The 27,735-nt window shown below is 42.3% G+C and overlaps 1 protein-coding gene across 3 annotated transcripts; it reads right to left on the reverse strand.

The window, feature by feature from the left end:
- On the reverse strand, positions 1–26,655 carry LOC118413818 (autophagy-related protein 2 homolog B-like). 3 transcript variants are annotated; one of them, XM_035817373.1, is made up of 43 exons: positions 26,331–26,655; positions 24,651–24,834; positions 24,005–24,154; positions 23,576–23,678; positions 22,910–23,096; positions 22,290–22,472; positions 21,802–21,898; positions 21,205–21,411; positions 20,448–20,603; positions 19,844–19,960; positions 19,223–19,499; positions 18,578–18,758; positions 18,016–18,132; positions 17,463–17,636; positions 17,124–17,227; positions 16,505–16,783; positions 15,797–15,959; positions 15,233–15,375; positions 14,468–14,631; positions 13,845–14,041; positions 13,459–13,609; positions 13,129–13,331; positions 12,583–12,663; positions 11,929–12,035; positions 11,499–11,591; positions 11,039–11,112; positions 10,778–10,845; positions 10,407–10,565; positions 9,786–9,897; positions 9,312–9,425; positions 8,734–8,957; positions 7,968–8,187; positions 7,717–7,765; positions 7,441–7,582; positions 6,854–7,021; positions 5,987–6,088; positions 5,617–5,680; positions 5,062–5,254; positions 4,512–4,581; positions 4,180–4,262; positions 2,988–3,109; positions 2,563–2,864; positions 1–2,263 (listed from the first exon to the last, which is right to left on the reverse strand). In XM_035817373.1, the coding sequence occupies exons 1-43, from the start codon at positions 26,496–26,498 to the stop codon at positions 2,030–2,032; spliced, it is 6,486 nt and encodes a 2,161-aa protein (XP_035673266.1). In that variant the 5' UTR covers positions 26,499–26,655; the 3' UTR covers positions 1–2,029. The 3 variants fall into 3 exon arrangements, with proteins under 3 accessions (XP_035673266.1, XP_035673284.1, XP_035673274.1); XM_035817391.1 differs by lacking the exon at positions 9,312–9,425 and having other exon boundaries at positions 8,734–8,882; XM_035817381.1 differs by lacking the exon at positions 9,312–9,425.
- Positions 26,656–27,735: the final 1,080 nt, after the last annotated feature.

Consider the following 27,735-nt stretch of genomic DNA (forward strand, 5'->3'; position numbering starts at 1 on the left):
TAATGTTAAATCTGTTTATTCTTGTTTTGTGAAGCTTCCAACAAGTGCCTTATGTACACATCACCTAATGGGTTACAATGACATTTATTCGATAAGCAAGTGTTTCTGTTCTGTTATTCCTTCCAAGGATGTTTCTACCCATGGGTAGTAGCGACTATCCCACCAACAACTGATCACCAATATCAAGTACTGATATGGCCATGGCATTTTGATTATGACAAGTACTTGTACACTGAAAGCTTTACAATAGCATCTATCTTTCAAAATAACAGAAGTGAAATTTTAGTAGTATTCAAAAGAATAGAAAACCAGCTTGCTTCAATTATATTCATGTACACTGTGCATGTATATATAACGTTATATATATCACAATAAAACACATGATTTATATACATTGGAACCACAGCATAAATTGCCTATCCCTTACAGGAGGCCATTGCAACTTGTCCCTAATCTCCATGCTGATGTAGAATGGCAAAATCATAACGTTTCCCAAACACCCAGGCCAGATGCTATGAGGAACTGAGATCTTGAAAAACGTTCAAATTTTGCCTTGCTACATCTGCTTGGAGATTAACATGTCTTGTATCAATTCCTAACAATACCAATACATTTTCCCAGGCTTAAAACATTAGCAATACTATGTTTACTGAGACAACAATTACGTGTACCTTACTGTAAGGTACCACAAGCAGTTTTTAAGCCTGACAAAAACGGATTCATCAAATTAATTTTCTTACCAATCTTTCCTTATCATCAAACATGGAAGATAAACAGGTTTTTATGACAATGTTCAGGATCATCTAGAGTACAGTACAGAAAAGAACAGACTGCCAAGAAGCAGTGTATTGTCACATTCTGTTACAAAGAGAATCATGCAACAAACTTAAGACTGACCCATTGCACAATATCTGACACAGCTCCAACAAGTCACTCACTGGGCAATCAAGATACTGGTATATAAAAACAAAGGTGACAAGTTATATTTCTTACAGGGTCTACATGAGCAATACTACAATTGGTCCTATGTTTGACATTTGGTGAATATTTCAATGTTGGTTGGCATAATTATGTAAATTTTGTGCAGATTATAAACAGCAATTACGCACACTGGATTTTGGCACAACTCTGTATGAGGTCCAAAGGTACAAAATACCGTGTAACTGACATTTTTGTCTAAAACTACCATGAATGGTACAGTCCATATACTGAAATGTTCTGAAAACATCTTGCTTCTAAATATAGGCTGTAACGTCATAAACGAAATGGGGAAACACATCTGATGAAATGGAGTTAATTGCCCTTTCCTTAAGCCTTTGGCCACACTGTCTTGATTATATGGATAACATCAGCACGCACAGTAATTTTTGTTCGGAAAAACAAAAACATTTGAGGTCAAGTCTAAGAAGAAGATGTGAAAGGAGAATTTATTGTTTGGTTCTTTGTCACCAGTCATTTGTTCAACCTTCCTGACCGATTAGATTTCATAATGAACTATTATGAAAGCAACTTTTTTTGCCAAACTTTTTTTCCTACACACACTTGCATCCCTTTTGGGGTGTCCAGAGGATGCCATCCACATAATCAAATCAGTTTGACCTTACTTACAACTAAGCAACAGGAGTAATTCACAGATAGTAAAAATTTGCATTGCCTAATGCCCTGCTAGATACTGTACAATGCAGGCCACAATTAAAGATTTGACAAGACATCAAATAAATAATAATACAAGCCATGTTACTCACCTAAGGTACCTTTTACACATATATGTATGGAGACATTGCCATATGAAATTTAGTAACGATATCACTTTATTCAATATGTTAGAATTAAGTGCAGATAAAACTATGCATATAAAAAAGTTATAAAGTAAGGTATGATAATAAAAAAGCAGCTTACAAAGTACACCAGTTTGGTGTGCTCAAGTCTTTTGTCTGGTAGTACACGTAGATAGCCTTGGACAATGATTCTTTTGACCTGAAGCAGCACAATGGTTCGTTGACATCAGCAACATTTGAACAACAAAAAGCTATTTTTGCTCCTCAGACCGCCACTTTTCAGAGGCCTCGCGCCGTGCGTCTGGCAGGAACTGGTTGCGAACTCCACCGATGACATTAGAGGTGGCCTCTGTGGCCAGGATGACAGGTTTGACCATGGTGGGGGGGATCTGTCGCAGCACACCTCCCACCGCCCCCGTCACACCCTTCTGCTCATGCTGCTCCGCCGCCACACGGTAGATGGTGTGAGCTGTGTCCGTAACACCCTGGGAGGAAAAATACAACCAGTCTTCAGCACAAATATGCACTTTGTTATCATTTGTTTATCTGTTCATTTGTTCGAGCCATTGTTGGTGTGCTGTGTCAGTAGCAAGGCAGAAGCAGAAGTTGCTAGTCCTTCCTCTTTTGCATGCTTGAAACACCTCAAATATGGAAGCCCTATTTTACATTTCTCCCAAAAGACAGGTGCAGTCCTAATGAAGATTCCTAAGTCAGGCAAGTGAGTCCTTATAATCTTTTAGGCAACTATTTAAATTCGAATACTGAGAATCCCCTACTGCCTTACCTCCCTGACCACATTGTAAGCCTTAGTGACGCCCTCTCGCACGTCGGCAGGCTGTTGTGCCATGCGGTGCTGGATGAAGGCCCCCTGTCCCAGCTTCCTGACGCTGGGTCCTGACGACAACATGTCGTACGTGAACTCTGCTGCCGTCTGGATGGACTGCACAACGCGATTGGTCAGCTCCAGGGTCGCCATGGCGGTGGACGTGGCGAAGGAGCTCGCTCCTCTCTGCAGACCTCGGACGATGCGACCATCTTTACGGTACTGTTCAATAGGCAGCCACACTAGGTCCACTATACCTTGGACTGGATGGAATAATGAAAGGTTTTCATGAAACCAGGAATTTGCTGCATGGTTCAAGTGCAAAAAAATTTGGAAAGAAGCAAAAAAAATTAAGGCAAATGAATGAAGAAAGTGCCTATAGTTACCAATTTGTACTAGAGAATGCATAGGTCCTACACCACCCAGGATCCCAGGAAGCTGGTTTTTCCTGATGTCCTCCCCCCACTCTGTCACAGCATAGGCCACCATCTTGTCATACCCCAGCAGCCTGGACACACACAGAACAGGATCAAAATTTGCTACACAGGGAATGTATCTACTTACTAAGCTATGTACAGTTCACTTTGGAATTGAGTGAAATAGGATGTGGAGAAGTGTTCTCACTGCATCGTTCACAAAATTAATACATTAGGCCACACTGACTTAATTTTATGGATGACATCCGCGCGCGCATTGATTTTCGCCTGTTCTAAAAAAAAAACTAAAAACTGTGGCCACATATCGCCCCATTTTCAACGTTGACTAGGTTCTCTTATGCCGAGAAAGGGAGTTTACCGACGAAAGGAGATTGCTGTGGAAAGGAATTTGCCCACGTCCATGCCGATTGCGTCTAAGTGTTTTTAATTGGGCTTTCAACTTGCCGAAATATCGATATCACAGGCTTCGAGACGGGGCAAACTCTTCTCCACGGCAAACTCCCTTCCTCGGCAAACTCCCTTTCCCTACTCTCGTAGCAGAGGTTGGTGGGGAAAATCGTTACCTTTTCCGTATGTGCAGAATTTTTCAACCACCAACCTCCTTGGTGGGGAGGGTGGTCGAAAAATACTGCACATAGGGAAAAGGTCACGATTTCCCCCACCAACCTCTGCTTGGAGAGTACTCTTTCCTGGCATAAGAGACATAGCCAACGTTTAAAATCACGAACCAGTGCCCCCCAAAAAGCCAGTCCCGCTCGAAGTCTGCGACGGAGGCTACCTTGTTCCTTCTTTAAACAAGAATGTCAATAAAAACATGATTGAAATGGCGACGATTGTCTATTACAGTATTACTGTAGGTGTACAAGACATACCAAGCATGGGAAACAATGGTCTGGATGTTTAGTCCGTGGTTTAGCAGCACTTTTTATTTTTGCTGGATTTTTCTTTTTTGCGCCCGCGCGCATTAGTTGTGGGGTCTCCAGAGGATGTCATCCATAAAATTAAGTCGGTGTGGCCTTAAGGCAAACAATAAGCTGATGAGGGGCTGCTAGAAAATCTCCAACTCCAGGCAGTACTAAGGCGATGGCCCCCTGATTCAAGGACTAAGACATGCAGCTGTTTGCATTAAAAATCGACTTACCCATGTCTGTAGTTGAGTCTTCTCAGCTTCAACTCAGAGTTGTTGAGTTGACTGAGTCCTAGCAGCAAACCTGCAAATGCACCCTACAAAAGGAGATTGAACAAATATCACAAAAAGTTCATTTATTGTACCATTGCAATTCCCCTGTTTTTGACAAGCACAATGAACTGCAGACCAATACCCAACGGCTGCAACCCTTTCCAGTAGCATGCATGCTGGGTAAGGTGGGATTCAATCTCAGGGCTTCTTGGCCCAGAGGTAGGGTCACTAATGACAGAACTATGCACCCTACTTCAAATTGATGTGATGTGAAAAAAAAGAGGAAGACAAACCTGTTCCATGTCTACCCTCTTCCCATGGTAGTCTAGTCTGATGGGCACCTCAGGAGAAAAGGTGAACTCTCTGGAGGCGGATACAAACAGACACATTTATGCAAATCATATTCTGTTTCTCACACTACATGGTCAGCATTTTGGAAAATAACAGCTCGAGGGAAAACATAGTGAAGCCTGATTATTCACTGTGTCTTATACAAATGGAGCAAAGACATATGTGCACAATAAGGTGTCCTTCATGAGTTACTTCTTGACATAGTAGTTAAAATATATACATGGGTATGTTCCTATTGTTCCTACAGGTAAACTAAACGGATGTTCTGTTATTCAATGTTGGGCATATTTACCCTACATCATGTACTTAACAAATTATCATATACTACACACTCAATCCCTTTTTATGGCAAATGTGTACCTCTGACCTAGCACACAGCTATAAAACACTGCCTGCTAATTTCATCACACCTGTTAGTGCAGCCTTTTACTTTTTGGGTTGGAACTCTTTTAGGGTACGAACTCTGAAGTAATACATGAATGAGACCCTAACCTGAAGAAGATTGGTCCAGCAGGACTGGAGTCCGACTGCCCACTGCCCCTGGAGGACGTCATGCTGGAGTCTGTACCCTCTGCCCCCCTGACTGTGTCCTCACCCCCCACATCACTGTACAGGGGAGACCCCACCAGCATGACTGGGCTGGGTGGGGAGGCCTGCAGGGGGCTGGCACTGGTGTCTACTGCATCTGGGACAACAGGGGGACAACTACTGTTGGCAATGGATCTAAGTGCCTCAGACATACTGTTGGTACCTCAAATATATAGTCTGTGTAACACAAACTCAGCTGTCTACAGTTGTCACTGGCCCCTAGCTCGGAGGCCAGTCATCAACCATTTTACCTCAGTACCTTGAGTGTTTTTCTCAGGTTTGATTGTCTTGCCTTCATCTGTAGATTGTTCTTTAATTAATGTACAGTTCATTTATCAACTTAAAGGCATATCATACAAAACAGCTAAATGAAAAAAGAAAACTGATTTTTTTCATTCTCATTATAATGCCACCAGTAAATAAACAAATTTACATGTCAAAACAACATTGATCACATACCAGGGCAGGCACCGCTTTCATCAGCAAGCTCGGCAAAAAAGTCTCTCAGGAAGTTGATGGCATCCTGCATGAAACAGCAAGAAAAAAACTGTTAAACATGAGGTCTATGTTCTTACTCATCATGTTGTATAGCCTACAGCTTAAGTCAGCAAGAGGATATTTTTAAAGAAAGGATTAAGCAGTGCAAAATGTCACCATGACACACCAATTAACATGCTGCAGAGGTTATTAGAGTACCTGATACAACTATGCAACACTCAAATAACAGTATCAGTATCAAGAGCTGTTCTATTCACAAGAACACACACCATGACAAACAAACTTGCAAGCCAAAAACAATACTTCCGTTCCCGTGGAGGTAATGAGGTACCTGATCTATGTTGAGTCTAAGCGGCAGGAGGGACACCCTGAGGCAGCACTCCTGGGCCTTCAGATGGGGGTCCGGTCGGATGTGTAGGGCCTTGATCATCACCTGTAATGGTCAACCATAAGAATACATGACAACTTGCATCTTCTAGTTTTACTTCATAGGTGATATCATAATAATACCTAATATGATAAGATGAACAAGTGTAATTTCTCAAACACCACTTGGATGCAAAAAAGGCACCCCTCCAACATTCACATACACACAGTCACATACTTCTATGATATGCTCTTGCCTCTTCCACTATACTAAGGCGGCAATTGCTAAGCATATGTCTGGGTGACCAATATGGCATTTGCATGACCCTTGATCTTATAATTGGAAAATGACACATGATGCAAAAGAATGATTTGAAAGGCAAAAAAAGCAGACAAAATGGCTTCTTTGTTGATGACATTTGCACAGGGCTCTAGCCAGCCTCCGTTTTTCCGTCAATTGACGGAAATTTGCTGCGTGTGACGGAAAAATTTTAAAACCAATCCGTCAACCTTGACGGACAAAAATCCTTGGTGGAAGCTACAGGCGGCTTGGGGACATCGTCCAAGGCCGTAAAAGCCACACACTGTTTTTTTTGCTATTGTTATTATTGTTGACGATGTGTGTCAGCGCCCTCTCGCATACGATAATCTCATTAAAAAACAGTTTTTCAACGTCTCAGTTCAGTCTTTCTAACTCCTGGAACAGTGTTTTTGCGGATTTCGCGACAATGGGAATTGGCTGACGGAAAAAAAATTTGAGCTGGCTAGAGCCCTGCATTTGCAATCTATCAAATGTTTTGGAAGAACCAATTAACAGGAGAGATAGACTGACCATGTTGGCGTGAGCCTGTTTGGGCCTGGCCTCGGAGGTGTACTGATACAGGAACTTGTTGATCTGTGAGGAGGCCAGCCTGTCCCTGATCTCCAGCTCCGTGATGATCAGCACCTGGCGCGACGCCTGCTCTGTATCCTCGGGGAACACCTCGTGTTGTAATCGCACCTGGAACACAAACCACTGGATGGTTAGGGGTAATATCAAAGCAGTCATATAGTAGAGTAAAGATCTTACTGAGGGCTGGGACTGAAATTATACACCTGTACTAGCCCAAGAAAACACATATTTCTACGCGAAATGGACTAGAAGTTGAAAAAATAAGGTGTCCTCTAACAAAGATTGTAAGGACGTCAATCCACTCAGAACATGCAAGGTGCACTCCAACTATTTCATGGAGGCCTGTGTAGTACAAGTAGAAGCATATGAGATACTGTGAAATACAGAACAGTTCAGAACACCCATATTAAACATTATCGAGGCTTAGGTATGAAATAAAGACTGACACATCAAGTATTGTTCAGTGTAAGCACAAGTCATATCACGTATTGACTGGACATAACTACAGTAATTAAGCATTTACTAACCTTGTTCATCTGCAGCTCCACATGCACGTCCGTGTCCCTGCCCGGACCCCCCCTGGCCTGCCAGCCCAGCCGCCCGTGTCTGCTGTAGCTGTCCCGCTGGGAACCTGCCTTAGCTGGGGAGTGCTGAGGACTTCTCACATACCTACACATACAGCAAACATGGCAGTAGTCACTCCCTAATCTTAGCAAGGGACTGGTGATTGACAAGATCCAAACTTGTGATAAATAATGGAAACAAAGTTGTAAAGACAAGCAACAAAAAGGAATGATACGTACTGCATGTTGCCATGTGTTGGGCTGGGGTTGGCACTGCTGGAACGACTCCCTTTGGAAAGGAATGAGAAACCATGATGGATTAGTATGCAGATTTCCTCACTTTCTTATCATTTGATGGATTGATACACACACTTCCACACCTTATCATTTGACATTTATTGAGCCTATAATAGTGGTGAGTTTTAATTTAAGTTTGTTTTTTGTAATTCAGGAGGTAAGCATATAAAATCTTTATAATAACATTTGTGTACCTTTAGCAGCTGTTCTATCGTGTGGCTTGCCGAAGTCACAGCCCCCGTACATGTGCCACACGACAGACATCTCCCTGAGCGTGTACCTCAGCACGGCCGGGGGGAAGTGGTCGGGCGCCTTCAGCAGGTCTGACTTCCCCAGGGGCTGGCTGAAGTGGTTATCCTCCACCCTGATGGCATCTTCTGTCAGCACACGGACCTCCGGCTCACCATGTCTGGGCTACAGGGGACAATAGTGTCTACATTTAATCATCTTAACTTGACTTAGACACATGTGTACCAATCATCACGCAGCCTGTTTCATTCTTCTAACCACCCGTTACAAAGTATAATCAAGCCTGTACTAGACGTAGCTCACCATGTCTGGGCTAGAGGTGGAACATGACACCAGGATAGTGTTAAAACCTTAATCAGCTTTGCTTAACCCTGCTGGAAAGACAAACTAAAGCAAGAGAAAGGCAAGCTCTCTATCTTCATGTCTATCTTGTCCCCCCAATGATCATATGGTACATCATAGTCAAGGGACTATGTAGGTAGGTAGGTAAGTCAAATGTAAACTTATCATCACACCACCTGTTTCAATCTACTAGTACCGCCTGTAACAAAGTACAGTCGAAATTTGTCCTAGTGGCCATCTCTACATAAGGACCACTTGGCCACTGATATACAGTCAAAGGTATTATAGTTTATGGGTAAAATCTTTTTCAGCAGAATTTTTAACTCTCTGACAAAGACTTGATAAAAACCTAAGCTACTAGGTGCTCACCATGATGCCAAGTCCAGGGTCATCAATGATACAGAAATCCTCATCCCTGTCATCGCTCCAGTCCTCAACACTGTCAGCAGCACTGCCAGAGTCGTCCTCAGTCGCCACAGATGAAGGTGGGAGGGGGGCGCGGGACTGGCCATTCTCATCTGGGAACAAGAACATGGTGGAGGGTGGGGACTGGGTCAGGCTAGAGGGCTCACTGCCGGGACCTGTAGACTGGGCTAGGTGGAGACAGTAAGAGGCACAACATCACCCCACTGCCACTGACTGGACCAACCGGACCTGGACTCGCATCACTCTAACACTCTGGAGACTTTCTGTAAATTCATTTACTTTTGCTGTGGTAGTACTCTAATACAGTAGAAATACCTTGTAAACACATACATTCACATCTTTACAGTAAGAAATTTTGAGAAATGCAACACGGATATCAGAAAGGTTGATAGACCGTTCATTTAAAAAAAACAACTACATTGTATGTGTGGAGCAAAGAGTGCCATGCAGTTGTATGAAAGGATGCGAGGAGACCATGCATGAAAGCTTATGATAGCCACTACATGTGTACTGGCACACACCCGGAGTGGTCTGATATGGCACAGCGGCAGAGGATGCGTGAAGAGAGGAGGAAAGAGTTCTCTTGTCTGACAGAGGACTGGACTGCAGGGTCATGCTGGGGTCCAGACCAGCTTCTGTAGGGGGAATGTGTATGGCATCATATGGTATCCTAGTACCAGTACATATCGTTAACAATAATCCACATCAAGGAAGACGTAGGTCTAGTAGCAAAAAACAAAGCCTATTCTGTCTGACCTTTAACATGTTTCATCTCCAGACAGAAATATCATCAAAGATATAGAACACATTCATACTCACCTGGAACCAGTATGTTCTCAATGTAGTTTGTCTGGATGAGCTTTTAATGTCTGAAGACACATTCCTTATCAATGTGACTTACAATGCTCAAGAATACATATCGAAGATTCAAAATGTTTTTTTTTTTACTAGGATAGCCTATAACAGTGAGAGTTGACTTTGATAAGAACACGTACCACCATTGACATCCCACACGTCCATCATGGCCTCCTCCATCTGGTCCTGTACATGGTCCAGCACCTGTGGGATGGGGCTGTCTGAGCGGGGTCTGGACTGGGACGGCTGTCTCTGCAGGGGTAGGCAACATGATGGTTTAGGTGAAACTGCTACATCATGTTTGGACAAGTGATTCTAGAAGTAGAAGGTTTATATTGTACATGCATTAAACCTGTTGCACATACAATTGACTTTTTTGCTTGCCAAGGCCAGGTGATTATGTGCCCTGCAAAAGGTAGATAAAGGTAAACTTTAAGGTAGTCCAATAGCCTTTTTGAGACTGTAGAGGCAGGGGGATGCTATCCACTGTGTTCAGAGCCCATCCTTCTCCTTTACGTTTTACCTCCCTTACCAAAGCCAGGAGGCCATTCTACATCTGGGTGGAAGGAGGATTTTCATGTTTAAGTGTCTTTCCTAAGGATTCAATGTCTGGTCAGGGAAGCCAACAACCAAAACTGTGACCTCTCAGTTTTGTGTCTGCTAAACTAGCTACTAGGCCATTTAATGCCACACGATATTTACAGTGTATTAGATAGCTTCAGGACCATTCAACTACATTAGACCAGACCTATCTAGTGTACCTTTCTCCTGATCTCCTCACTAGACTCCATCTCCTCCACCCTGAGGTCCCCATCCTCAGCTAAGTACTGCAGCAGTGCAGTCAGGGCGGCCAGCGAGTCACTGCAGGTCCGGATGTGCAGCATGTTGTTGGAGGCCTTCAGGTCTACTCTGGGCTGTTTCTAGTGGAAGGTGTCCAATACAGAAGTTAAACGTTAACATCACTAGTCTTGATTGAAATCACATACTCAAAAACAACTTAAATTGCACTACTTTTTTTCAATGGTTGTGACAGTTGTACACAGGTAAATAAACAATTGGTACCATCATGGCCCAAATCTTCTAATGTAAGTGTTAATAGGAAGTCTCTAAAGCAAGGATTTGAGAAACTTACTGAGTCAGTGCCTTCATTTAAGGTCAGCTTGAGTTCAAACAGCCCCATGTCCATCACACAAACATAGTCTAGGGAAAAGAGAATCTTCATAAGTAATTGTAAAAAACAAACTCCAAATGTTCAGACTACTTAAGTCTACATACAATGTAAGATGCAGAACTACCATTACTAAACGCATCAGGAAGGTACATGTGTATACATGTACATGTGTATAACTAGACTCCATTAAGAATTTGTCAATTTCATTTTTTTTGTACTTACTTCTCTTTAGGTCTACTGGTCCTTGGTCCCTCACATTAGCAGACAGGTACAATGCTGAGTCATCTACAATAAATCTGAAACAAAAGTCACCAAGGTTTAGGTTCTTGAAAGCCACCAAGCTGAATTGCTGTTTAGTAACAGTTTAATATGTAATTTGTAGTAATTTCAACATTTAGACAGTTAAGATGCAACAACCTAGTTTCTGATTGAAAGATGCATGTGTGTTTCGATAATAGTGGTTCAATAGCCTAGTCAGTGGATTACAGCCTGCCTGCTGTAGCGATATGCACAAAGTTGTGTGGCCCAAAGGCTTTGAATCAGAGATGGATACTGCCATAGGCACCACCAATAGTGGTGCTTGAAGGACTTTTTTTAACTATACCTTTTAACTACTTTTCTTGTACATGTATGCATTAAACAATGCAGATAACTTGAAGGAACACAGAAACTGGAAAGTTACCTTAAAACAGAAATAGCAGAATCTACAACAATATTGCTGGATATGCTGAGTTTCTCCATGGTCAGCATAGCTCTCATTGGCAGGTGAACTGGCCTGCAGGGAAACACAAAAGATAATCCTGGCATTCCTTGCCACAAAATAGGGAAAGAAAGATCATGCACAATCATACATGATGTACAATAAAGTACACTGTCAGTCAAACCTGGTCTCAGCAACCACTCAAGGGAATGAGGCTTGGTGCTTGCACCAGACATGTTGGCCAGATGGTCCAATTTGGTACGTGTATATATGGCACCTGTTACTTCACTCTACAGGACCACAGTAATCATAAAGGCCAGCTTGAAATACTAATTGATAAGGAAAAGGCCATCAACCAATATGTCTGTGTGGCAGGGGTTTTACAGGGACAAGCGGCCCAGGTGTGTCCTACCTGTAGTCCACAGCACAGCCCAGCAGGTGGACATGCAGCTCTGTCAGGATGTGTGGTAAGGTGTAGCCCAGGATAGGGTAGTCTTCTACATCCAGGAAATCTATCATCTGCAAGGACACATGGAGGGGAACAAATCAGAGCACTTCTTCTTCTTCTTTGTGTCATCACTACACTTTTCTGATCCAGAGCACTCGTAGAACATCACTTTTGCATCTAAGATGCATGGTGACTCTTTATAGTAATTCTGAATCTATTGTAAGGCTGGGCAAATTAATGTTGTGTTTCTGATTACCATCCAGAAAATATTAGGGTCAGTATAGGGATTTTCATCAAAGTGGTCCAACAAATACAGTTTAACTAATGTAAACAGAAAGACATCAAGACAATCATGGTATTCTTAATATCATATTTGGACTTTACAAATAATACATTGTACAAGCACAATTCTATGGATAAACTCACCAACAATGTTTTCATCACTCAGATAAAAATTTCATGTCCCTTGCCAACAGTCAACCCATAGAAAGGCCAGGGTATGTAGGGTTTTGGCATTTTTTCCCTAGGACCAACCATGCTCACAGCAATTTGGTAAAAAAAATCTATGAAAAATATGAGATAAAAAGCAATTCTTTTGTGATAATGAAGTTGCCTTACCTGTGTAAACCAGTGCTGTCCTTGCAGAAACACCTTGTGTCTTAGTGTTCCTCCTCGTACAGCAACAGCAACCAAGAACTCCTGTCACACAATAAACAGAAGCAACTCAATATATGCTCAATATATCATTCAATATGTAAAGGTAACGATCACATAGCCTTTTTGAGAATGTAGGAGAAGTGGGTTGTTAAACCATTACATCTAGGGCACAGTATTGGAAGGCAGGGCCCAATCCTCTCCTTTTAATTTTACCATTCAAGTCCCTAACTGAAGTCAGGCAGTCATTCTGCACCAGGGTGGAGTGAGGAAAGTTGTTAGTGCCTTTCATGAGAATACAACTTCTAGCCAGAATGTTAGGAATTGAACCCGTCAACTTTAGATGTCCTGTCTGCTAGCTAAGTCCTTTGGACATATGATGCCCAATTCAACATCTACGGTAACAGTGATTGTTATGCGTAACAGTAATAAGTAAAACTTGTCTCAATCAACAATTATCCTTCAGGAAAAGGAAGTGATAAATGACACAGAGAGAACATATCAACTAACCTTGACAGTTTCAGCCTTCTCTGTATCTAATGTGATCCTGACTCCCACAGACAGCATGTTGAGGCTGTCCCCTCCTGTGCCTACCAGCCCGGCCAGACTGGTGTACACACTGTCAGAACGGTAGATCAGGGGGTCCAGCTGGTCAGGGCAGTCCGGTGTGGCTCGGCCCACTATGTCCTCCCACGTGTGGTCATCCACCTGACCTGTGTGGCCAATTGTAAATATATATAATAACATGTAAAATGAATTTTGTGCCCTGAGTATGTGAAAGAATGAGCAAATGGCATACACAGCTAGCATACTGTGTTACATAAAACGGAATGTGCTGACCTCTGTGGAAAACCCCAGCTTTGTTGGCTTGGACAAACAGGTAGCCCAGGTTAGGGTTCCCTTGGTAGTTCACCACCACAAAGATGGTCCCATCCTTGATTTCCAGTAGCAGCTCCCCCTGTCTGTTTTCAGATGACTTGCCCTCCTCATCCTGAATGGGTGCAGAGGAAGTTATACAAAATGTACATCATAGAATCTTTATTGTTTAGACATTGTGCAGAATGCTGAGAGCTAAGATGAGAAAGCAGAATGTACCATTTCAAAGTCTTTAGAATGGCTCGGCCAGGAATCAACCTCTCACAATCTACCAAAAGCAAGATGAACTCTCTACTCACTTTGCTGTTGCACCGGTTTAAAGGTAGATAGTGTTTAAGTACCCTACATACCTTTATCCTTGTGCCCAGGGCCAGTTTGCCGTGCCCAATGTTGACAGAGACGGCCACAAAGCTCTGCGCTCTCCTCTGTCTGTACTGCTCCTGCTTCTGTTTCCTCTGCTGTCTCTGTTTCATCTCAGATGTAGAGTAGAAAGGTCCGCTGTCGAATGGGCCGCTGTCAAACTCATCTTCATCGTCTGTATCAGAATCTGGAGGATGACAAAAACAAACAAATGATGCCTGTGACAGTGTGAGACACTGTCCTTGCAGTTTTTTCTATAGGCTGCCAAGTGATAAATGGTCTTGTTCCTTTAGAAATTTCCCCATACATGTAGCTTAACTGGTAGAAGCCTCAAAGTTGATTCCCTGGATCCAATTAGTTGGTAACTGAGAGATCTTGGTTGGGGCTATATCCCAGGAGGTGCCTCAAGCATTTTAAAGGGAAGGGCTAGCAACTCCTCCCTGTAAATATATTCATGTACCCTACTTATGAAACAGCAATACACTTGCTGCCCTTTGTGCTACTAGGTACACCAAAGTGAATTACATTACAACAACTAAACCTAACCCTGTAACCAATAGACAATTGGTGGCCAAACAACCTTAAAAGGTAAAAGACAGAAGCATGGACCCACCATACTGCAGAGCAGACTTGCACATGATGAACCTGTCCTTACTGGCCCCCTGCATGAACTGACTGGCCAGGTCCAGCCCCACCTGGCCCTGCAGGCTGTACTGGTCACTCGGGTTGACCGGGGACGGGGCAGCCGGCGCCCACAGACACAGGTCATTGTTTATTCTGTAACACACACAGGGGAAGGGCCACTTAGATACTGTGTCTACCAACAACAGAGACATCTGGCAATAGTACAAATGAATGCTCTGTTTAAATTACAAAGAAAAGTCTTATACTAGTTATAGACAGGAATCACAGCAATGTATCAGTAAACATCAATCATTCATGGAAGAATCAGGCTTTAAGTCATTAGTGTTTGCCCCGGGAGAGAGGGGTTGCAAGTTACATCCCGGCTACATTGTTTTTTGATTATCTTTATTAACTAAAATTTAAGTTGATTTTTTGTATTCTAGTTATTCCACAATCATTCTTTCTCAGGAATGAATGAATTTTTGCACCATTTTACAGGCTTATCCTTAAGTTCCGCTGTCATAGGGTAGGCATAGGGTTGACAAGCGTTTTTTTACAATGTCAATTTTATTTCGAAAGGAAAATATGAATATTGCCAATTGAAAGGAATTCTTACTGACAGGAACCTCCATCCAATAGTGCCCAAAAAATTATAACAGGAACTTTGTATCAATAGAACCAAAAAGTCTTATATCCTGTCAATAGCCTTAATTGGCCAGAAAAAAAAAAACACCAAGGAGAAGTGTTGCCTCACCTATTGTACAGGTTTTCGTAAAAGGCTTTGTCTGGCAACACCAGGTTGACGTTGGGGAAGGAGAACTCCAGACATATCCTAGCTGTGGCGACTGTTGTCTCCTGGAAGTCTGACAACTCTGCCTGGTCACCCGGCATGATCATCTATGGGAGGCACATGGGACAGGTTAACATGATGCAATCATATGGTAAAAACTAGGGAATGTGTACAGTACAGTATTGCAATAGATTTTTCGGGGACAAGTAAAAACAGATTTCAAAGTACTGGGTATAACTATACTGTATCTGTATAAATCTCTGCTAAGAATATAAGCATTTATGACTTAACATGTGTGAATCCTACTAAAAAGTCAAATATTAAAATTGAAAAAGAAAAAAATAATGTGGCATTGAAGTCGGCACTATTCTTGATCCTAACAGTGGAAATTGGCCACATGGCAAAGTTACTGTGGTGTAGTATTATGTTAACTTGATATTACATATTTATGGGACTTGGGATTTAGGGCATAGGCCACAAGCTAGTTCTGTTCTGGTTAAAAATGACAGAAATACATATAATACAAACCTCTTCATTCTCAAACATGACTTTCTTGTTGGAGAAGACGGATGGCTCCTGCTTGCCGGTGAGTGTTTCCTCCAGCGAGTGGTTAGGTGTGCTGGGTTCAGACTCCACTTCCTCCTCCTCCAGTACTGACCCAGCATTGTATGGCTTTACAGTCACAACTATCCTGGAGGGGTACAGGGACAGGTGTCATACCTGGGCTGTCATAACGTTTGATGCAAGGGTTCCTTCTACTTGACATGTTTGCCACGTGTTTCCATCAAACAATTGAAAATGTATTTTGTGTGCCACTGTCAAATATTCAAAGATGGACGTTTTCTATGCTTGAGGACACCAAATGTTGTCAACATTTGTTCGCGGTGGTTTTAAGTTTGCTGTAGCATCATAGACTGTAGTCAAATTCTATATTGGAATAATGTTCACAGTGGTTTTAAGTTTGTGATGAGGTGACCACCGCAAATACCGCAAACATTAAAAAAAACAAAAACACTGCAAACGTTTTGCATTTACAGTATTCCGTAGCATCCTTGGTCTCAGGTGGAAACATGTCATCTTCGGGGTCATTAAAAAAACTTCCACCCACAGATATGTCAGTTTGGATTATCATACAAAATTCTGGACTCATTCTTCATTGCAACAAACAAACAAACAAACAAACAAACAAACAAAGGAACAAACAAACAAACACATGAACAAACAAAGCCTTCTTACCTTGGCCAATCAAATCCACTGCTGACAGGAGCATCAATGTCGCCCTCCGACTGGCCGTGGGAGATCCGACAAAACGACACTGCTTCCTCTGACGGGTCTAGCTGATACAGGCCATGCGCTTCTCTGAACTTGAGCTCGTACTGTGAGATGTCCCCCATCCCCAGGGTTGTCTGGAAGTCAAAGTCCGTCACATCCAGGATCAGCACCTCCTTCCTGATGTGTTTCTTCCACCAGGGGAGGTGGTCCAGGTTGGGCGGTCTCAGGTCGGGGATGGGAAATCTGGGAAATAATATACATCCAGGGTTTGAATCTTTGTTAGTACACATAACCAGTAAACTGTCTCTAGGTGTAACACAGCAATTCAGTACAGTAAGTATAAGACTGGACTGCAAGATTTTATCTACATAAAACTAGCAAGGAACCCTACTCTTTTATGACAGGTCTTGTGTTTGCAGTTTCAGAAAATTTTTGTTTTGTCTTCTACCCATCTATACCCTTGTTTCAAACTTAAAACTATCACAAACACTCCATTTTCTCCAGTATATATACAAAATTAAATCCCAGCAAACATTTTCCATTTCATAGTATAATGCTACACATTTACAATGCAAGTCGTTACCTGACGTGAAACTTGGCAGCTGGGGATAATATATGCAGGCTGATGGGGTTTTCACATGCGGCTGGTGTCTCGTCTAAGGCTTCACTAAACAAGGCTTGTCTTGTCTGAAACAAACAAATAGACAGGCTGGAAACGATACCTCCATTTTTACAGAGGTAAGAAAATGTGCTAGATGATCCAGACACCTAAGTTAATGTATGTTCCAGTTACATTTGTATATTGTTTGAGTTTTGTACAATGTATGTGTCCAGGGACACATAGCCTGAGTGTGATTTTTACCCTGGTAAAATAAAATACTGTAAATGCAGAAATATTCACGGTGTTAAAAAAACAACTCACCATACTGGCTGTTGGCTGGATGGAGCTGAACATGCCGGAGGAGCTGCTCATCTGTGCCAGGGGCTGGGGGTTCAGCAGGGCGTTCAGTCTGTCCACTATACTGATGTCCACTTCACACTCACAGGTACTGACTTCTACTGTCACCTCGGGGATGGGGGGCTTTGTGTACGCACCCTATGGCAACAAGGACAGGTGTGCAACTCACTGCATCTATTGCCTCTTAAAGAGACTGCTGTAGACTGATCCTGACTGTCCATCAGGACTGGCAATTGGTCCAATAATTGCATGTCAGATATTGGTTTGATCAATATTTGGCAATCATTATTCAAGTGGTTGCATGTCTGGTCAAATACTTGTAAGTTTATGTTTTTATTTTGCACTTCTATGTTGTGGCAAAGTGGGCAGGGCTATGGGATCTATCATAGCACTGGTAAAAAGGCATCAACAACAATAAAAACAATCATATCTATTAAAAATTACAAGAAAAAGATGAAATAAATCGTAATAAAATGTTTCAAACAGTAAATCAATGAAACACTGCATACTGTCTTACCTTTGCTCCTTTGTCTACATTCTTGAACTTGACTTTAAGGCAGGGACTGGTGGTGGGGAGGGCAGCAAACATGGACTTGGTGGTCTCCTGCTGCTGAAGGTCAGGGAAGGACAGCAGCTGCAACAGAAATTAACATTTGGATTAAAATGTACTGATTTTCAGAAGCAATTTTAGTTAGACTTAAATATCATCAGCACTGATAAACTGGACTTTTCCTCAACAAGAGATGGAAGCTAGTAAACAACTGTAAAAACTTATAATACTGTAAATCTTGAAATGATATCTGTCTTTTTTATTTTTGCAGTGTTTTTTATTTTTCCAGTTTTTCCAGTGACCTCCAATTCGTCGCACCAACTATTTCCAATTCATTACTCCTCTACTTAGAATCATTTCAACGGTGAAAGTAAAACACAGTGTTATCCTCCTTTCCCATTCTACTGGAAAAATAAGTCCAGCAAAATTAAAAAAACTTGTCAGTCATAAGAATATCAGACTAATGTTACTAAGTAACGGTACAAAAATCCATAGTATAAAATTCCATCTAGCTCAAGGCTGTGTGTACCTCTGTGTATGTAGGTTCTGTGGGGTCGGAGGTCAGGTCAGATCGGGTGTCCCTGTCATACAGACACTCCACCAGGTCCAGCAGACCCACGCTGATGTCTGCCACCGTCCGCTGGAAGTGGTGGTGAGCACTGCTGTTGGACTTCTGGTCACACTCCAGCATCACAGGGGCGGCTACACATCTGGGAACAGCAACAACACTGGTTTATACCTTTATCATTCCATGAAAAGGTATTTATGGCAGTAGTGTGCAAACTGAAAAGTCCAATGGTTAGGGACCATGCTTCTGGACCAAGAAGACGTGAGGTCCTATTCTAGCTGTTGCTGCTCACCTGACATGAATGCTGTTGAAAAACATTGCAGTTCTTAGGGGACATTAAGCAGTGATCCACTGTTCATTGTACTTGCTGAAAAGAGTTAAGGAAATTTCCCCAATACAATGAACCAGCAAATACTGTACATATTGCCTGTCTTCTCTATTTTATCACATACCAACTTACCCATTTTACATTCTGTGCTTTATTTATAATGAAAACAATTCATTACACTGGGTCAGCCTAGCCAGCTTGTGCTGGTAATGGCTAATTTTTTGACATTTTAAAAAGAATTTTGCTGAACTCAATACAATTAACTCTAATCTACTCACTGTAGATGGTCATACTGGCAGGCCTTGGCTATTCTGTCCTTCATGGCAGCCAGGTCTTTCCACCCAAAGGCAGATGTACTGTAGCCCATCACGTCTGTGAAGTACTTCTCCGCCATGTCTAACAGCAGATTACTGGACTCAGGCCTGTCGCTCTTACTGGTGGGCGTGGCCACGGGGTCGTTGTGCAGCAGAGTGATTGACAGGCAGCTCAGCTTCAGTCTGTAGTGAGTCCGCTCCGCCTTGGCCTCCTCTTCTAACAACTCCTGACCTGAAGGTGCTACAGAATGTGTGCAAGAGATAGAAATTAACTCCTTTACTTAGACATGTTTGCAATCTATATTTGCCTGAAAGTGGCTGTATAACAGAACACAGACATTCCATCTAATGTAAAAGGGAAGGTGTTTCAAGGTGTTTGAAGTTAATGGTTACAGGAATTCTCTGGTACAGTTGTAAGATATTTGCAAACTTTAATGCATATTTGAATTTGTGATGAAGATATTGCCGCAAAAACCACATCCAATAAAACCTCCCTGTACATTTCGATATCTACGGTAACTATGGAAGTTTCTACCAAACAATTTTCTCTACATTTATCTAAAAGGAAGCATCTCTTTGACTCACTTCGTTTTCTGCTGGAAGGTTTCTGATTGGTGGTGACCCCTTTAGGAAGTGTGGCTGTGAAGGGGGAGGAGGCTCCTCCTGCGTAGCTGCTGTATCCAAACTTGTGGGCGCTGTTGTCTGGAAATGGAGAAATCAGAGCAGTCAACTACAAATGTACAAGCATAATGTACATGGAAAGCGTTTATCAACTATTTGTATGTCAGGAGAATCTTTTGGCTATGAGTAAAAAACTGTTGGATATTTGGTCAATAAGTCAATGCTAACAAGCATAACTAAATTAGTAGTTTCATTGTGGGTCTATGAACATGGATTCCGAAACAATTCTCCAAGTACAAAAGAGTATCATTCTGAATCTTCAAACCAGGAATACCGTAAATCCAGATATGTTTTCAGCGATTTTATTTTTGTCCTTTAAGGGTGACCTCTCTACCGCAGAATCATGATGTCACAAATGTGTGTTTCCATTGTACTGTAGTACAGAACTTTCATCCGCAAACCCAAAACACACTAAAACCCCTCTTTCCTTCCCCCACCTAGAAATCCAGACTCGCTTGGAAATATACGAATTTCACATAAGGACTGTTATAGAGAGAGTGATATTTACTTCTGGGCAGTCTGTGTCTAGCTGAGTCACTGCTGCTGGCGCTGTAGTTACTACCGAAGGACGTCTCCAGGTCCACCTCAGGGGGCTGTCCGAGGGGGGGCAGCTGTACGTTCAGCCCTGCTGCCATGGAGTAGTACACATCATCATCATCATCACCTGGAGGGGGGCAGAGGCAACTGTCACTTTTCAAACAGGGGCTCAACTCTAGTGTTCAGCATACAATTTTTCCTGAATCTAAAGAAATAATTGCATTGCCACCTTAGATATTTGTGTAGGGTTACAAAGTATACGTCAATGTACTACATTGTATAACTAACTAGACTAAGTCTAGTAGTACACCGCATTTTTCACATCTAAGCATAAAAGAATTATGATACCTTTGTTTTATATATCACATGTATCTAAAAAAATTTAATTTAGCTATAGAATTTCAGATTCAAGGTCTGAAATGAGGCTTGTAATTAGGCATTGCTGACATTGTATTCTCTATTTCATGTACATGTAGTACATCTCATTTATTTGGGTGCACCTAAACTTTTTACTATGTTAGATGGACCAGTGCATCTATTTTGAACATGAATTTTGAGCAAGTTGCAAACTGAAAGGATTGCTATACAACATGTTGTTGTTCTTGTTTGATAGTCACTAATAATAAATAGGTTGAGTGCGGACTGTTTTCTACATGTATCTTCCTTACAAGCATAAGTGTTACTGTAACAGCACTTCTTCTTCAGCTGCACATCATGACAAAAGTTACCTAGTCCTTTCTTCTGTGACCCCTCCATGGTGTGCCTGCCCATGCCCAGGTGGTAGTCCCCGATGTGATCCTCCCAACCCCCTGCTGCTGCCTGTTTGGGCTGGCGATCCTCGTACAACTGGCGCTGGAGCTCGCTCTCGATCTTCTGGTAGTCTTCAGGGCAGATGGGCTTGTTGAGGCGACCATCAGGACTCATACCGGTCGAGGCTATGTAAGGTACACAGTAGTGTTATAGATACTGCTTAGTGGAGAGTACTTAGACAATACAAATTTGTATAAATCTATCCATCTATTCAGTTTTACCACAGGGAAGGGCCCCTATTCTTTTCAATAAATGTGGTGGGTTCTTAAAAGTGGTCCTATTTAATGTCCTAGCCGAGGGACATCCCTAGCTGAAGCTAGGTACTCATTTTCACCTGAGTGGAGTGAGGGAAAACATCAGGGTGGCCTGACTAAAATCATGCTCCTAGTGGCTGGCCTTACAGTTTCCACCAGCTAGTCATTAAGTCAATCCAGTGAGAGATTGCGTAAACACAGGCTACTGGGGTTTGGGACAGACACCTTACCGATTATGCTCGTGTGAGGAGTGGTACTGACCTGGTGTGAGGATCTCGTTTGCCATCTCCATCAGCAGGTGAACCTGCCTGGGGCTCAGGAAGAAGTTCAACGACCCCAGGTAGCACTCCAGGTCAAACTGGCAGGAAGAACAGAGAGGTTTCAAATCTGTGTCATATTGAACTTTGACCTCTTGAATTACCAGAAGTATGCCATATTGCTGATGTTATTGTCTTCTTTAATTCATCAACCGTTTGTATGTTTTTCTGTCATTTCCAACCAGCATATCCTACCTCAGTGGTGTGGGTCACAAATAAATAACACAAAATAGTACATGTTAAATTGAATACAACAAACAAATCTAACACACAATAAACATTAATAACAATATATGATTACAAACATAAAGAATACTAAAAGACATGTAAAGTTCATTCCAGTAGGTCATCATTGTGAGGTCACTATGTAAGTATGTGGCGAGAATTCCTACCTGTAAGATCACACTGAGTACAGTGATTCCGATGACTCACCTTGGGTCCTGATATACTTTCACTCTGTTTGACCTTGACCTTGATCTCCTGCATGCCCGAGCAGACGCCCAGCTTGATGGGGTTGGAGGGGACCTGTGGGTGGGGGTCTGACTCCGCCCCCCTCCCCTCCATCATGGACGGCATCTTGGGTGTCAGGGGTGGGGACAGGTTGGAGTCTGATGACTGAAGAAATAGAGACAACAGTTGATGTTTCATTATGTTTTACTGATGGTATAAATACATGTATCCATGTAGTTTTCTTTTTAAAGCCAGGTGACATATGCATCAGATATACAAATATTCTCTCTCAATATTAGCAATATTGTTACCCATTCTCCTTTGCAGAGCCCACAACCTAAACTGACAATATACCTTGAGGAAACTGCTAAATCGGGCTGAGGTTTCCAGTTTTGTGGTTATGGCCTCTAACTAGCTCTCAGCCAATCAGAGACTTGGCTTTACCTAAAGAAATCATTTAGCCAATTCTCTGATTAGCTGACAGCTGGATAGAGGCTATGCCAACTGAATTGGAAACATCAGTCAGGTTAAGCAGAGTCTGACAAGGTATAATGTACAGGTTGTGTACAAGGCTCTGTGTAAGTGAATGATTGTTACCCTACCTGAGGAGACATGTTAGGTGAACATCTTGCACTGGTCCTGGCACTCTCAGGGAACTCGTCGGAGTGGAGGGTGACCCCCATCATGTGGAACACCTTGGTAGCCACGGCTGCCGGCTGCATCAGCTTCGGCTCATCCTTGTCTACAGGACTGCCCTGGTCTGCTGCACACTCATCAAAGTATTCAATTCTGAGGAGCACAACAACAAAACACAACAGTCAATTACTGTAACCTTCATTAAAAGGTAATCCTTATCAACCCCAACAAACACAACACAGATTTCATAATTTAAATTCATTTACTTCTACAGTGGATTTATTTTGCAGTATAAGGGAAAGGAGGTTTTTTGCAGCATTCAAATTCAAAGTTGAAACATTGCTGTAGTACAGTAGTGATACACTGGTGTCAATCAGCTGGTCTGTGTAGGCCCTGGAAACAGCCTCTGAGTAGGTCAGCATTTCTCCAGACTATGCCGTCTGGTTGGAGAGCATGTGTGCTGAGTTTCAAACCAGGTTCTTGAGGCTGTTTCGGGGGCCAGGGTGGGGTGGCCCAGGCATACAGGCTACCATAATCATGGTAATTCTAACACATGCTATAATAAGAAGAAATAACAAAATTGAGCCCTCATCCAGAAAAGAACTATCATTAGCTATAGTCTGTATGTGTACCTTTTGATGTGGATTTCCAGAGCAGTTCCAGTCTTGGAGTCTTTAGGCACATGTTCAATCCTCACTATGGTGTCCACAAAAGTCACTTTTATTCTGGTCAGAACTGCGTGGGAAAAGGTTGGGTTTGAAGACAAAAAGAATTTTGTACAGCAAAACGAATACATAAATAGATAGATGATAGAGAATACAATATACATTTTCCCACCGCCTCCCATAAGGCAACATGCATACAACAGTAAACTGAAGACAGGAAATGAGGTAACCTTTGATATCCTTGGGACCTTTTACCTAGTATGTGGAAACGTGTGTGGAAACACACACAAGCAAACCAACAGCCCCAAAAACATTACCATCGTGCACAGAAGTAAAGCTACCCTATACTGTATGAGACATTAGCTTATAATGACTAGATATTAAGGACAACAGTACCTGTCTCGATAGTCTGTGCGAAGAGCTCCAGCCCCTCGAACGGCTGGACCTCCTGCTCATCCCCTGCTGCTGCCTCCTGTTTGAGACACTCCTGAGCCAGCTGCATGCTGGTGGTCATGCTGCCCTGCCAGATGGAGTTCATCATGCTCCCTGCACACAAGGACAGGTTGTACGTGCATCATACTTGTAGCTATACACCATTCATAACAGGCTTGCCAATCTAGATTATCTCAGGCACTAGTACTGGAATGATTTGCTGTATACTATCCATCCCCTGAAGTAGATTTGGTGGATCCAGCTCAAGTAAAGCCCCCTCGGAGAGAGATTCTAACTTCATACCAGGCTTCACGAATCAGGGTCAATTCCAGGCCTGTTTGAATCTTGATTCTTAAAGACTCGTAAGGACGGGGTCTTAGTTTTAGAAATGGCAAATCCAACTTGAATATGCAAATATAAAGTACCGATGACACTTTCATTCCGGTTGCCATGCTAATGAATAACGTATTTCACTCCAATGTTTTAAAGACAATGGCTTCCACTGTTTGTACTATTTCTTGATAACATACTCAGATACTGCAGTATACTGTCAGACATAGTCTGAAATCTAACGTTAAATGATTTTGATTTAATATATGATGGCATGTACCTGGCATACTATTTGAATTCTCAGGCCGATACTTTGGTTGCAGAGTCACTTCCAGGCCCTTGATCTCCATGGTACAGTTGTCATTGAGGAGGGCCGACCAGGGAACTGCAACAGAGATGCTGCCGATGTAGCCATCAATCATCTCCACTGGGGCATTAGTGCCCTCTAGCACCTCATTCAGGGACTGCAAGAAAACATTTTGCAACCATGTCAATCTCAATATTGTTTCGAAATTTGAGAATCATTACAACGCAATGCAACACAGCACATCAAAGACTGTTAAAGCCAAAAAAATCCCATAAATGACTTAATGCAGATCTGTGCAAATAATTTGCTACATGCCTAATCATTTAGTTTCAATTTCAATGCACACAATAACATTTGAACCAAAGGCAAAGTACATGTAGCACACATGTACACTTGTCATTAATATGTGATCCAGTTAATTTAAACACAAAGTCCTCTTGCATTGGGAAGATTGGTATCAAGTCCAAATTCTGAATATCAAAAAGCGAAAATCACAGCATGGATTTTCACCAGTATTCATATTGTGATATAAATATTGTGACAGATGGCTGATATTTGACATAGCCCTCTTCCTGCTGTCTAACCCTGTATCCAATACAAATCTGGTGCTAATGACCACTTCAGCTGGGAAAAGGTTACTAGTAAGGGGCTACAGTAAACCAAGGTGTTATTAGGCTAGCTGGGGTGTTTGCAAAAAGATGTTTTCATTTTTGTACAGGTACAAGCAAAGCTGCATGGAAACACAAAATCCACCTTGCCATAAATATCCAGTTCTTCTTCTATTGTCATCCTCAACAGGTGAATCGAGATGATTTTTCATGCAGTACAGCCTTGCTACAGCCCACATACATATATCATAACAAAGCACACTGGGTCAACCCTACTCTTCTCCACAAGTGTGATGGGCTCTTTAATCTGCAGAGGTTGGACGCCTCAAGTTAACAACCTAAGCTCCCCAATACACAGGACCCCCAGCTTTATGTCACCATCCAAAATAACAAATGCAGTCTGTTAAGGCGTTATGACATGTTCGAGCTAGCCTGAGTACCATCCTCCGTAGTAACTGCTGGCTCACGACTTTCGCTTGCTAACCACGAGCCAGCGGTTACTACAGTACGGAGGATACTCAGGCTATGTTCGAGCTGGGGCCAATCCTAGAACCGTACCTCCGCCCACGGATCCTTGAAATTTGACCCATACAGTGAAGCAGCATCTACCACTTACACCACGTGAACATACAAAAAAATTTACTACGAAAACAGTAGTTTGCCATACATTCTTAATATTTTTATAAAAATATAGGCTCTTTGTCTCTTCCATTTGTTAGCATGTCTTGCAGATCTGTCTTGCATGTTTGTTTATTTTGAAGCAGCATTCATAGATGTCTATATATAGCTGATCAAGTCCCTCTGTGAGTAACTGGTGAGGGGACAAATTGTGTATGAGACTAGGAAAGATTTAGATGTTGTTTAGAACTGAAAAATTATTCAACCCAGAGGCTCACGATCCTTTGTTTATGTGCTGCTATCGTCAATCAATCAAGCCTGGACCAGTGAAAAGCTGAACCAGCTGTTCGGGGCTTGTTTTTGTTTACCGACTGTAAACCTCTCCTGACCGATTAGTAAATAATGTGTGGAGACTTGTGGCACTCACCCAAACATCCAGGGGCACATTTTTGATGATGCCTTTGCCGTTATACAGATCAACACTGAGTTGATCCAAGGTCAGTTTCTCCTGCAGGAAGTGGCCCAAGTAGTGCTGCAGTAAATAGCGCACCGCCCGCTTCTTGATGGAGTCCGACCACGGGAAATACCACGGCATCTCGGCTAGAGAAGTCTATGATGTCGACAAAGAAACTAGCTAAGTGTTTCCGACTGGGAAACGGTGCTATACGGGACTAAATTGATCGGGTTGCGACAAAAACAAACCATCCACAGCCGCCATGTTGGATGATCAGAATACAAATGACGTAACACCTTGTACAAAGGATTGTGGGAGGGGCTAATTAAATTTGGCGCGAGATTTGATTATGCTCAAAACGCCCAACAAAGCTTTGACTTTGCATATAAGCGTTTTTATGAGGTTTGACCTGAAAAGTCATGAAAAAAATAAACATAATTTTGTTACTCCAGGAAGGAGGGTCACAGGCTCACAGCAATATCTCAAATGGTTCAAATATTAAATTTCCCTGAGCACGCCGCGAGAGTCTGTGTGTGAGGGTGGTCCAGACATTCCGGTGAGATGTCGGGTGGAAAAGACCATTTTACATTTCTCTTTCCTTGGTGTTTGATAATGCATGGTGCATGTGGCAAGGCATCCGACTTTATGCACCTGCAACTGGAACAAAAGCCAACAGCTGCAAATCCTGGTCTACGATTTTACGAAACCCTGCAGTCTCATTGGTCAGAAAAATGCATGGCTATAGGCCATCTCTGATGTGAGATGAAACGATTGGTCAATACACAATGTATATTAATTGAATGGAATCCTAACGTGTCATTGGTCATAAAATGGACTACCATTGGTTATCTCTGCTGATTAGATTAATTGTCTTCTATATACGCACGTGCTGGTGCATGGTACAGCGCGACCCATAAACAAATATGCGATGTCATTGGAGGTCATACCACTAGTCAAAGATTATGTGGAGAAAGACAACATCAAGCCAACCGTTCACACTTACATTGTAAGAATGTAAGAGGTAAAAATGATTACTCAATTAGTTTATCCAGCGTCTGGGTAAGAAAAGTCAGGCGCGATGGAATACATGTACATTGTACATTTATAAAAAGAGTCCATCATATTCTACTCTTGCCATAACAAGGAAAAAATCTGGTCCTCGTGGTGTCGTTGACACCCTTTTTGACGAAATAGTCCCAGAACTTACACCAAAGCGTGTTTACGCTCAAAAAGCTGGACCAAGTACGACTTGGTGAATACAAGGGAAACAGTGAAAAACATCATGCCTCTCTTGTCTAATTCTCCTTCTTTTATTTTTTTTGTTAAACCCCAATCAAAAACTGGCAATGGAATAAAGTTTGTTGAACTTCTATAATGC

Source organism: Branchiostoma floridae, chromosome 1 (genome assembly GCF_000003815.2).
Source record: "Branchiostoma floridae strain S238N-H82 chromosome 1, Bfl_VNyyK, whole genome shotgun sequence".
Taxonomy (NCBI): Eukaryota; Metazoa; Chordata; class Leptocardii; order Amphioxiformes; family Branchiostomatidae; genus Branchiostoma; species Branchiostoma floridae.

What these genes read in the sequence shown, in the direction of transcription:
- LOC118413818 (XM_035817373.1), bottom strand. Translation starts at nt 26,498, where the DNA reads ATGCCGTGGTATTTCCCGTGGTCGGACTCCATCAAGAAGCGGGCGGTG. An exon ending in TCCAGCCAACAGCCAGTATG is followed by an intron (nt 17,228 to 17,462) that starts GTGAGTTGTTTT and finishes TGTTTGTTTCAG; the next exon opens with ACAAGACAAGCCTTGTTTAG. An exon ending in ACCAGTAGACCTAAAGAGAA is followed by an intron (nt 10,846 to 11,038) that starts GTAAGTACAAAA and finishes TCTTTTCCCTAG; the next exon opens with ACTATGTTTGTGTGATGGAC.